General features: G+C 38.8%; 2 protein-coding genes across 2 annotated transcripts in view; one reads left to right on the forward strand and one right to left on the reverse strand.

Moving 5' to 3' along the window:
• BLOC1S6 (biogenesis of lysosomal organelles complex 1 subunit 6) overlaps positions 1-17,364 on the reverse strand; it is a 136,316-nt gene that overhangs the window by 91,430 nt on the left and 27,522 nt on the right. The window lies entirely within an intron of this gene.
• The window catches only part of SLC30A4 (solute carrier family 30 member 4), a 29,697-nt gene continuing 13,074 nt past the window's right edge, over positions 742-17,364 (forward strand). Inside the window, exons 1-2 of the mRNA XM_077764473.1 lie at positions 742-1,237; positions 8,589-8,735. Of these exons, the coding sequence (XP_077620599.1) occupies positions 847-1,237; positions 8,589-8,735 (538 nt within the window). The 5' untranslated portion in view covers positions 742-846. The remainder of the gene's footprint in view (positions 1,238-8,588; positions 8,736-17,364) is intronic.

The raw sequence follows: 17,364 nt of genomic DNA on the forward strand, positions 1-17,364 counted from the left end.
ATCTGAAGCAGGCTCCAGGCTCAGCAGTCAGCACACAGCCCTATGCAAGGCTGGAACCCACGAACCCACGAGATCATGCGCAGCATGACCCGAGCTAAAAATCAGACGCTTCACTCACTGAGCCACTCCGGCGCCCCGAAACTTAAGTCTAAATCAGAAACTGCTTCTCAGAACTTCTTTTAAATTTGTGGTTGTTAACAGAACCAAAGGCCAAAACGGACACCGTTTACTAGATTTTCTGCTTGGGTTTAGTCTATGTTGTAAATGGAAGCAAAAGGAACACTCACCGAACACACAGGGTAACACATACTTGCTGAAAAGCAATAGAGAATACAAAGCGGGACATAGAACTGCGGACCACCAGAAGCCTTGCTTGCCCTCTCAAGGTTGACCCGACCGTGCAGCAAATTTTGTCAACTTGGGAGAGAAGCAGCAACTCGAGGAAAGAAAACTGTTTAGTTTCTCACTTAGCAAGAAAGCACTAATTTGGTGTTCTGCCCTGGACCCGCGGCCGAGATCCTGGCCCGAGACTCCTGAGGCCTTCCTAGGGTGGAGCGACCTCCCGCAGCAACGCCCAGGCCTGGGCGGGCAGGACCATTCGAATCTACCCACTTGGACCACAGGCCGCGGCTCCATCCGCTAGCGCCTCTTTGCCTGGGGAGGCGACAGTGCGGCACCGGAGGCTGGGGCTTCCCTGTGAGTGCCCTCTAGTAGAGCGGGGGGCGNCCACAGAAGGGGGAGGGACGCGCGGCAGTGCCCCCGGGAACTGGCGCTCCGGTGAAGTAGGAGCCGCCGGCCGGCCGCCCGCACCGAGCCGTTCCGCGCCGCGGCCGCTCAGCCTCTGCCATGGCCGGATCCGGCGCGTGGAAGCGCCTCAAATCTCTGCTACGGAAAGATGACGCGCCGCTGTTTTTAAATGACACCAGCGCCTTTGACTTCTCGGAGGAGGCGGGGGACGAGGGGCTCTCTCGGTTTAACAAACTTCGCGTTGTGGTGGCCGATGATGGTTCTGAAATCCCAGAAAGGCCTGTTAACGGGGCGCACCCGGCCCTCCAGGCCGACGACGATTCCTTACTGGACCAGGACTTGCCTTTGACCAACAGTCAGCTGAGTCTGAAGGTGGACCCCTGTGACAACTGCAGCAGACAGCGAGAGTTACTGAAGCAGAGAAAGGTGAAAACCAGATTGACCATTGCGGCCGTTCTTTACTTGCTTTTCATGATTGGAGAACTTGTAGGTGAGTTGTGTGGCCAACTCACTTTCCATTTACCTTGTCCGGAGGGTTGTTGTCAGGCTTTAGATACACATAATTTGAGGTTTACACTTTCTTTTCAGGAAGTTTGTTATCTGTCCATATGCCGACCTGGTGATAGGAAACGGCCACACGGTTCCAAAGTGCAGATGAGCCTAAGTACAACATAAACTTTCAGCGATAACTGACTTTGCCTTCTAGTTCTCCAAACACCGTGACATCCCACTGTAAAGCTAAGGACATTAGCTTCATCGTATACCATTTAACTTCCTCTTTAAAAACAATTCTGATAAACATCAGGTTAATTTTTGCAACCTTTAAAAATAGTAAATGACCTAGAATAACTTAGAATCATAAAATTTTACAGCATGAAGTGACCTTACTGAACACCTGCTTTACTTTCCTTTTCACACTTAAGGAATCTGAGGGCCCAAAAGAGGTTAAGTAAGTTGTGAGGACACTTAGCTGGTTAGTGGAAGAACCACATCTACAGTCCCGATCTCTTTTTTTTTTTTCTCTGCATTTGACTTAAGTGGTCTCTTCATACTCTTTCCTTTTGTATTTATAGCCAAGAGATTTGCAGAATTAAATACTACTAACCTTTAAAGTTTTTCATTATAGTGAGGATCTGAAACGAAACAGATGGCTCCCTCAGGGTTTATGAACTTGGTTTTTTCACTTTGTAACTACTCAAATAATACATTCTCACTGTAAAATACAGCTTAGAGAGTACTTTTGCAGTCACATTAGTGTAATTTGCTAACTTCTCTTAGTGACAGTTTACAAAGTGACATAAAAGCAAGGATGTTATTAGGCCATGTTTCTTAACGAGGAACCATGATGAGAATAGAGGTGGCAGTCCAGATTAAGATGCTGGCTAGAGGTTATATGTAGGAAAATTATATACATTTCCTACCTCATTTTATACCTCCTCCCCAGTCCTCACTTCAGCCATGCTGGCTTTTTTGCCCCTATGACTCACAAAGCTCTTAACTGTCCCCAAGGCCTTCAGACTAGCTGGTCCCTCTACCTCAGTGGCTCTCAAACTTTTTTGATCTCAGTATAGTAAGAAATACACTTAACACTGTGCCTGGGTAGGCATGCATGCATACATATGTATGTATGTACAAACACACACACACACGTATAATATATATATTTCAATGATATATATATATTTATTATTCAATATGTATTATGTGTATATCATTGAAACAAAAGCCTTATTTCTTATTATGCATTCTAATATTTTTTCAATTATGCCCCTAGCCCACTTAATTGATTTCATGTTCCACAAAATAGATCAGGGCCCACAGTTTGAAAAGCACTGCTTAACCTGGAGTTGCTTTTCCCAAATCTTCTCTTGACTGGTTTCTTGACATTCATATCTTTTCCCAGAAGATACCTCTGAGAGACCTTTTCTGACTAAAGTAAATATCTCTTCTCTCCTGTCCCCAACTTTAAAAGCCCAAATCATGAGATTATCTTGTTTGTATGCTCACTTGTTTAATATCTGTCTTCTGCTGAAATATAAGCAGCATTCCCAGCACCTAAGGCAATGACTGGCACAGAGTTGACAATAAATTTTTGCTTAATTAATTTTTATTGTGTTAGAGAATTATAAATCCTTCAGCTGTAAGGAAATTTAAAGGAGTGAAGCTGTAGCCAGATAAGGTATGGCCTCAGCAGACTAAGATTCAGTGACTTGCCCAAATTCACACAGCTAGAAAACTGAGTCAGTCTGACTTTGTGATTCTTGAAGTTAATATTTAATATTTGAAGTTAAAATCCTATTAATCACAATTTCCCCCTTAATATTAATTTAGTTTATTTTACGTAAGTAAAAATTAAGATAAAATTGTCCTGACATACGATTTTGAAACCTCTTATTTGGTAAATGTGGTTTTGTGAAAGCCAGAGTAAGTATTTTCTTTCACATATTTATTTTCAAATATAAAAAACTTTTGTTAGTACAGAAATGCCAGTACTTAGGACAAGCATTAACAGATATTCAGAATATTACATAGAATTAAGTTGTAGATAGTAGAGCATTTATTAAAGTGTCTCAAAAGCACTTAGAAATAAAACATCTTCGGGGCACCTGGGTAGCTCAGTTGGTTAAGCATCCGACTTTGGCCCACATCATGATCTCGCAATCTGGTAAGTTCAAGCCCTGCATCGGGCTCTGCTGACAGCTCGGAACCTGGAGCCTGCTTCAGATTCTGTGGTTCTCTCTTTCTCTGCCCCTCTCCCTCTTGCTCTCTGTCTTTCTCTCTCAAAAATAAACATTATTTTAAAAAAGCACCTTATATAGGAAGTATGGAATAATTTTAAAAATGAGGTAATTTAAAGATCGAAAGGGAAGACTTGGTTTTGAATCTTGGTGTTGCCACTAACTTGCTCTGAGACTTTAGACAGGTCTATTCTTCTTTCATTCAGCAACTATTTTTTGAGTACTTACTCTATGCCAGGCACTGTATTGTTTTCTAGATATACAGTTCAGACAAAACTATCATAAGCCCTACTATCTGAAGGACTTAGTCTAATGGAAGGCACAGATGTTAAACAACACACAAACACATTTAAAATTCATATGGACTTAAGTGTTATGAAGAAAAAGAATAAGACAGTATAAGACATAGTAACCAGTGGAACATAGTTTACGTATGAGCCAGGTATAGTTAAACCAAAAAAAAAAAAAAAAAAAGGTAGGAGTTATCCAAGCAAAGGGAGTAGAGGAGGAGTTTTCCAAGTGAAGAGATCAGCATGTACAAAAACCTTCAGTTCTTTAAAAGGACCAAAAAAGAAGGCAAATTTGGCTCAAATATAGTAAGCAAGAAGGAAAAGAGACAGGAAGACCAGATCAGGCTGGTTCTGATAGACCATATTGTAAGTGTAGTTTTTAATTCTAAGTACAATGAAAAGCCAGGGAAGGCTTTTTAAGGGAGAATGACGTGATGGGATTTACGTTTTTAAAAGATTATTGTGGCTCTTACTTGGAGATGGATTGGAGGGTGCAAGGATGGAAGCAAGGAAACTATTGCAGGGGTCCAGGCAAGAGATGGTTATGGCTTGGACTAGTGTCCTGCTTCATTTATGAAGCAGGGAGAAAATACAGAGCAGGATTACAGGCATGGGCTCAAAGATTGTCTTAGACATGCTAGTTATTGGATTTATGTAAAAAAGTCAAGTAAAGATGCCAAGTGAGCTGTTACATATGAGTCAGTAGTCCAGAAGAGAGGTGAAGTTAGGAGATACAGTGTGTAATGCCATCAGAATGGAAAAAATACCTAGAGAACCCAAGTTTTGAGGAACTCCAACTTTGGGACTCAGGCAGAAGACAAACAGATATTCCAGAGTCTCAGAAAATAGAGTATTTCCAAGTGGAAATAAGTAAGTTGAAGCTGCTGAAACGTCTAATAATATGAGAACTAAAACATCCTTTCGATTTAGTAACAGTTATTTTTACTGGGAGTGAAAAAGCTTGAAGAATGAGTGAATGCAAACAGACTTCCAGGTAAAGATAGCAAATGAACTCATGTATCTAAATGTACTTTCTCCTGAAGCCTCTCTTAAAAAACAATAAAGGGAATATATATAATATTAATATATAATATATTAATACAGCCAAAAAGCAACCTAATTCATCAGAAACACCTAGAGAATTTATTTGTAAGTTTATTTCCTTATGTATTTAGAGGGAGAGAGAGCATGAGCGGGGGAGAGGCAAAGAGAGAAGGAGAAAGAGAATCCCAAACAGGTTCTGCGCTGACAGTGTGGAACCTGACACAGAGCCCATAAGATCATGACATGAGCTGAAATCAAGAGTTGGATGCTTACCCAACTGAGCCACCTAGGTGCCCCATATTAGAGAATTTATTAAATAAAACACAAATTGCTGGGGGAGAGTTTCTAATTATGTAGGTCTTGGATAGGGACTGAGAATTTGCTTTTCTAACAAGTTCCCAGGAGATGCTGATATTGCTGATCTAGGGATCATACTGAGAAGTACTACACTTCAGAATCCTCAGTAGGCCCAGAAGTGGGTGAACCAGGTTGTTCCCCCTAGAAGTGTGGATAAAGAGGAAGACTAAGGAAGCTAGTTAAAACCTGTCTAAGAGACAGATATAATAGTATAATTCATATCCACAGAAATAGGAGATTATGTATCAACAAGAGTAGGCTGGGGTGCCTGAGTGGCTCTGTCAGTTGAGCATCTGACTTCTGCTCAGGTCATGATCTCACGATTCATGGGTTCAAGCCCCACATTGGGCTGTCTGCTATCAGCACAGAGCCCACTTGGGAGCCTCTGTTCCCCTTGCTCTCGGCCCCTCCCCCACTTGCACTTTAAAAAAAAATCAATTTGGGGCGCCTGGGTGGCTTAGTCGGTTAAGCGACCGACTTTCGCTTAGGTCATGATCTCCCGGTTCGTGGGTTCGAGCCCCGCGTCGGGCTCTGTGCTGACTGCCAGCTCAGAGCCTGGAGCCTGTTTCATTCTGTGATTCCCTCTCTCTCTGACCCTCCCCTGCTCACGCTGTCTGTCTCTCTCTCTCTCCTAAAAATAAATAAAACATTAAAAAAAAAAATCAATTTAAAAAAAGAATAGGCTGTTGTAAAAAAGAAAATCAAGGTAAAGAGCTTTTCAACAATAAAAACAAAAAAATTTTAAACTTCATAAAAGTTAGAAGATGAATTAAGGAAGGGGCACCTGGGTGGCTCAGTCGGTTAAGATGATGAATTAAGGTAATCTTATTATAGAGAAGAGCAAAAAGATATAAATAATAGGAGAAAAAAAAAAACCATAAGAAAATTTGTGTATCAATCCAAACTCCGGAGTTTGAGGAATAAAGAAAGCAGAGAAAAGAAATTATCAACAAAATAGTGTAAGAAATTTACCCAGAACTGAAGGGTGTATATTTCCAGATGAAAAAAGTCTACAAAAGCCCAGCAAATTGGGTGAAAATAAACCCACACGAAAGTATATCATTGTGAAATTTCAGAATACAGGGAACACTTTGTTATCTATTGCCTCAGGCAGCTGCAGTGTTAAACAATTCCCTCTGATTGTTTTTGACAAACATTCCTTAGGGTTTGCATAGGGCAGATCCCCAATTCCAGTCCAGTAAAAACAGCCATGCTAGTATGGCAAAATATCCCTTCCAGGGAACTATGGGACAGATCCAATAATGATAGTTCTTTGGGATCAGGGCTTTTAAGGAGCTCTAACCCCATTTTATCCCTTACAGTGGCTGCCAGATTGAAAATGTCACTGTGCTTACTGGTTTTCAAGGCTACCATAGAGCTAGAGAGAGGGAGATGGGTCCATGGCGAATTAAAATGCCACAGGGCTCACTGTTCTTGTAAAGATTCAATTTCCTTGAATTACTATTTCCTATATCAGCTTTTGATTAATTTCCAGGGTTCTTGAAAAGCTGACTTGGACCATTTTTGCCCATATTCTCATTGCTTTTGTGTAGGAGATGATTTTCTGAGGTCCTTACTCTGCTAATGATTATTAACACATGGCTCTTTAAATTTAGGTTAAATAAAATTAAATAAATTCAGTTTCTCAGTTACACTAGCCATATTTCAGATGCTCAAAAGCTACATGTGACTAGTGTATACTCTACCAGACAGCATAGATGGAATATTTCCATCATCTCAGAAAGTTAATGGACAGTACAACTGTGAGGTATTATCTTTATAGATAATGAAACTGAGGCTCAAAAGTATTAAGTAACTGGCTGAGAGAGTTTAAGAGAGTCCAAAACCTCATGTTAATTAACTACTAAGTTGTATTTTCTCTTAGTGATTTTAGCTTTTTAATGTCAAGGGAATACGTAAAAATGGTATTTGTATACAGCACACTGGAGTAAGTGGATGTGACTTCAAGATCGCCAGCTTGGTCTCCTGCTGCTCTTGGCTGTGCACACTTACCCCGGATAGTGAGGGGACAACGGCTTAGCACACTTATGTGTCATAATACCCTAACCATGAAGTTCACTGTAACAGTGATTCTCAAGACTAGAAGCATCAACATCACCTTGGGAGCATGTTAAAAATATAAATTCTCAGGTCTCATCCACATCTATTGAATTAGAAATTCTGGGAGTGGGGCAAGCAATCTGCAGCTTAACAAATCTTCCAGGTGATGCTGATACATATAAAAGTTTGAATGCTCTGCATTATAAAAAGCTTATTCAATGAATGGTGCTAGGAAAATTGGTTCACCATAATAGAACACACACACACACACATATATATGTATATATACATATATATACACAGAAACACACACACATACACATGTATGAAATGAATTTTACATGTTACACATACATATAATGCCTAGAAAATTAATGTCAAAAGTTGTACTCTAAATACCACCTTTAACCCCACTGAGACACTGCTATCTATAACCAAGGGAATCAGCTAAGGTACTAATTAGTTAATGTACTAACATATATTTAAAAATTTCTTCCATTTAATTTTGTGTTCATATCTTCACAACAAGTGAGTATCTACCTTTAGCTTTTTTGTAATATTTAGATATTGGAGTTATTTCAGTGTCTAATAGGATCAGTAGATTGAGTAAAAGTTGCAGTGCTAAAACAAAAATTTCTGTGTGTTAGCCTCCAATTTAATGGTACTTAATTTTTTAAGGTCATTCACTCCTCACAGAACCTGTTCATAGAAATGAATATTTTCTTTTTTAAATTGTTTTTAGGGGCACCTGGGTGGCTCAGTCGGTTAAGCGTCCGACTTAGGCTCATGTCATGATCTCACGGTTCGTGGGTTCGAGCCCCACATCGGGCTCTGTGCTGACAGCCTGGAGCCTGTTTCAGATTCTGTGTCTCCCTCTCTCTCTGACCCTCCCCTGTTCATGCTGTCTCTCTCTCTCTCAGAAAAAAATAAAACACAAAAAATTTTTTTAAAAACTGTTTTTAATGTTTGTTTATTTTTGAGAGAGACAGCGCAAGCAGGAGACAGGCAGAAAAAGAAGGAGACACAATCCAAAGCAGGCTCCAGGCTCTGAGCTGTCAGCACATAGTCGGATGGGGGCTGGAACTCACAAACTGTGAAATCATGACTTGAGCTGAACTCAGACTTAACCAACTGAGCCAGCCAGGCACCCCATGAAACAGACATTTTCATCACAAAAATAAATACATATTTAATGTTTTACATAAAATTTCAGGATACCTTGATTCAATTATGATTGGATAAGTATTTAGTTGAAAGTTGATGTTTTGTAGGATGTTACATATTTTTGGTTTGATTGCTTATGTTTATTATTTTAACTAACTTATTCCTTCTTTCTCACCCTTACTCCAAGGTGGATACATTGCAAATAGCCTAGCAATCATGACAGATGCACTTCATATGTTAACTGACCTAAGTGCTATCATACTGACCCTGCTTGCTTTGTGGCTGTCCTCAAAATCTCCAACCAAAAGATTCACCTTTGGATTTCATCGCTTAGGTAAGTAATTGGAGTTTCTTTTGGTTTATCAAGTTTTATAGTAAAACCACAATGAACTATAACTAACCTTTGATTAATTGAAATCTTTCTGATGATAACCTATTTAAACAAAGCAAATGACAATAGATGAGCAAGATATTCAGATACATTTTTCCCAGGGTACATTCAGCCTCGTCCATTAAACAGCTTACACATATAAAATTATATGATAATCATTAATCTTTTAAGTGTTGTTCCCTGTTTCCTGAAGATGTCATCAGAAAGAAGTTTACCTTCATTTCACTCAACCAGGCAAAACTACATGGGTTTAATTTATCAATGTGTATTAACTTTTCTTTCACTTCAGATGTTCCAACCAAAGCTACTGTAGCTCACATCTTAAGCAGTACTGTCATATGTATAACGTATACTGTGTGGCTGACCTTCACTGCTGCCACTGTGTCAGTGTAATTATATAAATACTGACAAAGATTCTTTGCTTGATCGAAGTTTAGTCAGTCTCCTGAACCTTCTCCTAACCCCATCTGTGCACTTCCTTATAAAATCTTATTTTAGCAAAAACGCTTCTAAGCCAATTTAACAGAACCCCTACTCTTAATTAATATCTGATGGCTTATCCCCAAGGTGATGTCTCATTGCACTGGCTTGTCTCTAGTGAGAATTCTATTAGGTCAGTTTAGCCAGAATACCCTATATTCCTGATGTTTCCTGGTAGTAATTTTCCATCCTCTGACTCCCACTTTTGCTGGTTGGCTATAAATTCCCACTTGCTCATTCAGTATTCAGAAATGAGCCTAATCTCTCCCCCACTGCAGAGTTCTATTGCAGTGGTGCTGTAACCTATCTCAGTAGCTTCCTTCCCCTTAATAAAGTCGTCTTTACCATGTGCTGACAAGTGTCATTCAATTTTTTTTTTATTTAAGAGTGTACGCATTTTTATTTTACTATTTTGAACAAATAAGAACTGAGACTTAAAATCATACATTGTTATCCATACAACTCTTTCTATGTTACTGTTTTTAGAGTTTTAAAAATATGTATAAAACAGTTATTTGAGCTAATATGTGAAATACCATATATCCAGATGTCCTTTGCTTAGAACCCAAAAATTGACATTTAGGTAGCTTCGGCAAAACCTCTCTTAAAGAACCAGAATTAACAACTTGTTGTTTAATTTTGTAGAGATACTGACACTCTTGGGTAATATATCAATCAGTTCCTCCCCTTCTTGGTTACTTTTTAGGCTAATCTTAACTCACGATCTAGGTCTTCTAAAATTTAGCCACTGGGCCTTCTATGTAAACTTGACAGTATGCCTTAAAGGCTATATATTTCAAGTAGCTGTCCAGATCATCAGATTGGGAAATTATTTGGTATCCCTACCCCTCAGCATCCTCAGCTGCTTGCTGTGTAAGAGAGCTAATGCCCTGAGTGAGGTGTTTGTTTTATTTGTCAAGCCACTGCATAGACTACATTGGGATATGTTCCTAAAGCACAGCCCGCTGCTTACCAACATATTATACGATCATTTACCTGATTGCCTTGGGCCTTGTAAACAACTTCAAGATTATTTTCAAACTTTAATTTCTTGTGATTTAAATGCCTTCAATTTAAGATTGAACATTCAAACACAGCATCATGGAATGGGGGTTTTTACCTTCCACCACTATTTGAAAGAGTGCATTTCATTTTGTCCTGCCGTTCTTAACCTTTTAGGTTATAGAGCACTTGGAATGCTAATGAAAATAGTGGAATTCTCCCCCAGAAACATGCAATAACAAAACATAGAAAGACCTACATATAATAAGATCTCATAATCATGAGAATTCTGTTAGATATCAAAGAAGTACTTCGTGTTTATCTAGATAGTCACTTTGTTTCATCATAGATAACAAGCACTATGAAAACTTGAGAGAAAACAACTGATGTTCTATTTATCTCTGCAAGTTTCTGTGGAAAGTCAAATCTTCCTTTTTCCTTAAAAGTATGAAGTTCACAAATGTGGCATAGATACCAGCATTTGACTCATGTCTCTCCTGAGAGTTCCTTGAAATAAAAACAACAAAGAGAAGCAAGTGATTGGGTCACCAATAAACAAGAAATTTATGGAAGCTGGAAGATAGCTGGGAGTGGTTTGGAGGAAGAAACAAGGAAGTACACTGAGCCAGGAGCTGGATCAGCCTAGCAGATCTCCAGAGAAGACTCAGGGACAGAGAGAAGTAGGAGGGAGAATTGGAGCTGAAAATAAGGACAAGTAATTGAATGCCTATTGATGGGAACTGCTCCCACTTGTCCACTATTATCCCTACCTTCCTTCCCCCCACCACCTCCACTCAGGCAGCCTGCATTTTCCCCCATGCAGAACACCACATAGTTCTAGAAGGAAACTGAACAAAATGTCTGGGGACAGAAGGCTTCTAGTGTGGAAGCCAGTGCTCCAAAATAGCACTCCAAAATAGTCTTTTTGGTGCTAGAATTCAGGGTTCTGAATCCATATAGTGTAGTTCCCTTCCTAATCACCCCAACGTCATACATTCGTTCTAGTCTGCCCTGCCTTACACCCCTTATTAGTAACCATTTTAATTATTTTATGGCGAACCCTTCCAGCACTTCCTTTCTGTAAAAGGACTGTTTCCCTGTCCTGCCCTAAATGTGAGTGGACAACCAAAGACCTTTCAGCAAATGAGAAAAACAGAAAAATGAGTCCTATAGGAAAGAAAGGTGATGTAAGAAGAAAATGTTTTAAGTTATCTTATTAATATGCTCAGAATAATAAAACAGTAAACTATTTTTTTAAAAAAACATAAAAGAAAAGACTCTTTGAAATGTCACTGAATTAAAACATTCAATACATGGACTAGAAAATATAACCAAAAAGCCTCAGGATATAGAACAAAAAGATACAAAGAGGAGGAAAAAGTTAAAAAACTTTAGGAGGCCTAAATTTGTACTAGTAAGAACCTCAGAATAAAAATAGACATGGGGCTTCTTTTAGGAGTAATGAGCATGTTCTGGAATTAGAGAAGATTGTTGCACAACCTTGTGCCTATACTAAAAGCCACTGACTGGGCACGTTAAATTGCTGAAATGCTGAATTTTATGTTATGTGAATTTTATCTTGATTTTTTTAAAAGTCATCCCAAAAAGTGTTGTTAAAATCTAGGTAGATGAGTATTTCCCAAAGGTACAGAGGGACTCAAACCTTCACTAGAGGGGCCTTTTGGGATCTTCACTTTCTTCTTTGATTCCAAAATTTTATGAGCAATGTTCATAGCAGCACTCTCAACAATAGCCAAAATATGGAAAGAACCTAAGTGTCCATCAACTGATGAATGGATCAAGAAGATGTGGTATATTTATACAATGGAATACTACATGGCAATGAGAAAGAATGAAATCTGGCCATGTGTAGCAACATGGATGGACCTTGAGGGTGTTATGCTGAGCAAAATAAGTCAGGCAGAGAAGGACAGGTACCATATGTTTGCACGTATAGGAGGATTAGGAGGAACTTAACGGAGGATTGTGGGAGAGAAGAAGGGGGAAAAATAGTGGGGGAGAGGGATGGAGGCAAACCATGAGAGACTCTTGAATGCTGAGAACAAACTGAGGGCTGATGGGGGTGGCGGAGAGGGGAAGGGGAGTGATGGGCATGGAGGAGGGCACTTGTGGGGATGAGCACTGGGTGGTATATGGAAACCAATTTGACAATAAACTAAGAAAAAAAAGAGGCTTTATCTAGATAATATACAACTTATCTTACTTATTCTGCTCTTTGGGGGAGGATTAAAAAGACTACAAGGATATGTAGAATTGAATAAAGCAGTGGCTGTCCTGTGTTCCACAAATTATAACTGCTGGATGAGTAATCTCTTCACATTCTGTGGGAGAAGGTATGTTTATATTGGACACTTTTAAGTAGTGTGCCTCCTGTGTCTTGCGGATTCAGGTCCTAGAAAACACTGCAGAAGGAATCCCCTTCTGGTGTGTTAGTGTTGTTGAATTTTGTTTTCACGGAAACGGAGAGGGAGGGGGTAGGACAGGAGTTGGTTGTTTTCTTTGTTGATCTTTTTTGTAAATATGTAAAGTTTATATGTTGCAAAAATCAAAAATTAATTTCTCAGAGAAAGGATTTCCTCAGAGAAGCCTTTTCATTCTGTCGCCTACATCCCTTCCTCTGATCCCACTCCTTATTCGTAATGATTTTAAATTCATTTCTGACTTATCCGTCCAGCATTCCCTTTTGAAAGTATAAGAGAATATATACATACACCTCACCACGTTACTTTATGTGTTTTTCATACATGTTCACATCCTGCTACCTGTCATCCTTTCTTATGCAAAAGGGAGCATACTGTGTACCCAGTTCTAGACCTAGAGGTGGGTGCCTGTGAATGATAGTCCGATATTAGTAGTGCCATTCCTTAAATTAAGTTCCTATCTATAACACTTTCTGCATGCCTAGTAGCATTTATCACATTTTCATAGCAATTTTTTATAAGCCATGTCTTCTTCTAGACCATGAATGAGGTAGGAATGGAAACAGATAATATTAAACTCTGGAAGTGCAGTATAAGAGATTATTAATTGTTGTATATCCAGGCTGAGCAAATAAGGGCATGAAAACTGTGAAACAGATTATTAAATATAGCTCATGAACCTTAAATAATTTGTGTTTGGGGTACATTAAACCCGTTTCCAAACTAGGAATAGGGATATTTTTGAAATTTGGGGACTAATATATTTGGGACTTGAAAACATTTATCTGTAATTCTTGTGGTCATGTTCACAAAGTACACTAGAAAAATTTATATGATCCATAACATAACTGGGTACATTCCAGGTCCCTTTGAATTAGTCAAAGGAGTGTTTCTTCTTGATGTCCGTCAGGAGCAGCCCTATTTGTTTTTTACCACTTTTAGAGTTTTGTGAATAAATTGTCTTTGGTTCAGATCAGAGATCTGCAGTTTTACTAGCTAGTAAGACTTTTTGGAGAGTGATTTAATCTAAGTACAAATTTTTGTATTTTTTTCCCTGTAAAATAGGAATGATAATACTTCCATTGCAGGGGGAAATAGTGAGGGAGAGGGAGAGAGGCAAACCATGAAAGACTCTTGAATACTGAGAACAAACTGAGGACTGATGGGTATGGGGAGGGAGGGGGGAGATGTGCATGGAGGAGGGCATTTGTTGGGATGAGCACTGGGTGTTATATGGAAACCAAGTTGACAATAAACTATTTGTAAAAAAATAAAAAATAAATACTTCCATTGCAGAATTGTAAAAAATATATAAGGTGGTAAGGTATAAGTACCTACCTAGCCCAGTACCTGGCACAGAGTAAATTCCCAATAAAAGTTAGTTCCAATCTTCTTTTCCTTCTCTCTTCTCCCTGCCTACACTTACCCACACTTTTCATATCTTTCAAAATGGTCCACGCCCCCAAATTGCCTGTCTTCCCTTCTTGCTAATTGAAATTCTTGTCTTTGTGTAACTGTCTCAGCTAGGTAGGAGAAAAGAAAGGTGATTCATCCTGATGATTAAGCAACGGTTTAAATTTTTTAAAATCTTTTATTTATTTTTGAGAGAGAGAGACAGAGTGCAAGAGGGGGAGGAATAGAGAGGGAGATACAGAATCTCAATCAGGCTCCAGGCTCTGAGCTGTCAGCACAGAGCCTGGCATGGGGCTCGAACCCACGAACCACGAGATCATGACCTGAGCCGAAGTCTGATGCTTAACCAACTGAGCCACTCAAGGACCCCTAAACAACAGGTTTTAAAGATACACTATTTAACTCAGGTCTTTCGTAGCATTTTTGTCAATAAAATCTATTTTAGCAAAAATCATTTAGTGAAGGTGAGAGAAAGGTAGTTTTAGATTTGAGGGAAAGAACAAGTGGCTGTCCCAGGAGTCAGTTCCATTCTGATGATACATTCCCTTACTTCTTGTGAATTCACAGATTGTGTAAAATCATTCAGGTTTTCCTTCTTTTCTTCTATTATATTACAGTGGCAGTTCTGTGGGAAAAGGGAGAGCTGGCTGGGAACCGTTACATGAGCTATTTTTAAGTGCTTAGACTTATTTGACTGTGGGTATATCCTCTTATTCTGTAAGTTAAAAACCTTAGAACTTAATGAAACATACTGTAGGAGAAATCCCACAAATCCTTAGGAGGAATAGCAAGCACGGTCTCCCAGACAAAGGACAAGGCCTGTTCTAAAGAAAACAAAGCTTTCTCCTTGCTTGCTTTCTACTTTTATCCTTCTCTGTGGATTATGAGCATAACTGACTCATGGCTTTTCTTTCACGTCTTGGGCTGAAAAAGCTGCATGGCTTAGATAAAGATAGAGATAATATGAAAGGACTATAGTAAGCAGAGTTGTCTGTATTTGAAATTTTTTTTAAAAAGCACGATTTACATTTTGGCAATGCGCATCTTCAGCCTAGGTTAATGGCAAAGTGACAGTGCAGGAGTCGTTTGTAGCAGTGTGTGGTTCCACTCAGCAAAGACCTTGGCAGACCTGGCTAGATGATAGTTGTCCTAAGGTAGGTATATAGTTAATTCTGTGTAGTTCTTTATTTTATTCCCTGATGCTAAAGGAGCAGAAAGTATTCAGCTAAAAACTCTCTTCCCCCATACATGCTGCAAAAACCATAATCTTTTCTCTCTGGTGAGTGATTCATTTTAACAGCTTCCTCCCACCCCTGACAAGAATAATGCCTGTTAATCAGTCACATCTTAGAATTAATTCACATCACCTGAACATCTGGAAAAGACTAGGTATGTCCTAGAAATGGGAGTTTATACTAAGGCAGAAGGGTAGCCTTGAGCGAGGTGGTCAATGTTGGACACCCAAATATCAGTTTGAGAGTGCTGGGTCCCTTGGGTGTGGGGTAGAGGGTGCGGTGAGAAGGCAGCAAATAGAAGAGAACTGAGAACAGCAGCTGAAAAGATCCAAAGATGAACTTTGCAGTTTAGCTTGGTGTTCTGGTGGCAACAGTGGGCCACTGAAAAATGCCGTAGCCTGAATGCAGTAGGGCTGTCGGTGACTAAGTTGAAATCCAAATATGAGTTTGGAAATTCTAGCCAAATCCAGCACAGCCCACTGATTTTCCTTTTGTTTCCTTCCTATCTTTTATTGGAAGAAGGTAGAAAAGAGAAATAGCATAAAAGGAAATATAAGAGAATGGGTCTCCATTCTCTTTCCCTGTTCATTTTTATAGATCTCTGAAACCTGTCTTTAAATGTTTGCTCTAATTTTTTGAGGCAGTAGAAAGACAAACATTACATAATTTGGAGGAAATCTATTCATTGTTGGCATCATAGCATTACAAAAGTTAGCAGTTAATGATAGGCCAGTACATCTGGCAGCACTCGTGGAAAGCAAAGTATGCTTGGGTTGAGTGTGGTTTACAAATTGAAGCAAATTGTTAATTATTCACTGAGTCAGTGCTCAATAGGTTGATTGAATGAACAGTAGTATAGGCTGGGGAGACCAGCAGTAAATATGTACACAGATACAACATAATTACAAAATTGCATTAAATGCTATGAAGCAAAAGAATACGGTACTGTGATGGAGAATACCAGAGGACGGAGAAGGAAGGACTCAGTGGTGTTCATATGAACCTTGAAAACCTCTAGGTTTGGCAATTTATAGATGTATAAAATATGCATTTTTCATATTTTATAGTACTATCAAAAGTTGATAGTACTTGATAATCATCGCTGTTTTCTCCCATTTGATTTTTTTTTCTTACCATTTATTAGCCATTCAAACCAAAATTGTTTATTCTCTGTATGTGAAATTCAGGGTATATTTTAAAAGACCTAAGTGATGTTATAATAACATATATTCACTCATCTTCCTCTTCCAGTGCTACATTTCAGTCTGGTGGAGAGAGTTAATTATTTGTGTGTAAAGTAGCAAAATATGTTAGAACTACTATAATAATAGGTTTTCTAGAATTTCCATAAAAATCTTTCAAGAGTTTTCAATTTATGATACATTTCCATTTAGTCAGATTTACCTAAAGCTACTGTAGTAGTAACTTTCACAGAAATCTAGGGTTTCAATTGTGAAAGTCCCTGGGTCTCCTTTCAAAGATGAAGAATCCGTATGTTATGTACTCCTTTTTTGTTGAAAACCTTTATTGTATGTTATGTGACCGGAGACTAACCCAGAACAATAATGAGAGGAGTGGAGCTAGTCATAATGTGGTTGTTGATGGAAAGCTTCCCTCTCTCTTAAATGTTGGGGGGCAAAAATCTTGCCTATGTTTATCTGCATTCCATCATGTTAAAAATATTATGAAAAGAATTTTAAATGCTAATTCCTCCCATTCATGATATTTCACCAGAGTTTCATCTGTTCATAGTGAAAGGGCTTTTATCAAAAGAAATGATCATAGTACTACTATTAGGATTTTTAGCTATATACTATCATCTGTGCCTTATACTTCTCAGTTATAAATCTCAACCCTAAAAATCTATTTCAGGTTTTCTTTTTCCCTTTTTGCATTTATCGGCATCCTGTCTAGAAGACATTTTGACAGGTGATTAGATAAAAAATAACAGATGAATGTCTTTGCTTTTCACCAAGGGAACTAGACATGAGGCCATTCCTT

The sequence above is a fragment of the Crocuta crocuta genome, unplaced genomic scaffold (assembly GCF_008692635.1).
Source record: "Crocuta crocuta isolate KB4526 unplaced genomic scaffold, BGI_CrCroc_1.0 scaffold102, whole genome shotgun sequence".
NCBI lineage: Eukaryota > Metazoa > Chordata > Mammalia > Carnivora > Hyaenidae > Crocuta > Crocuta crocuta.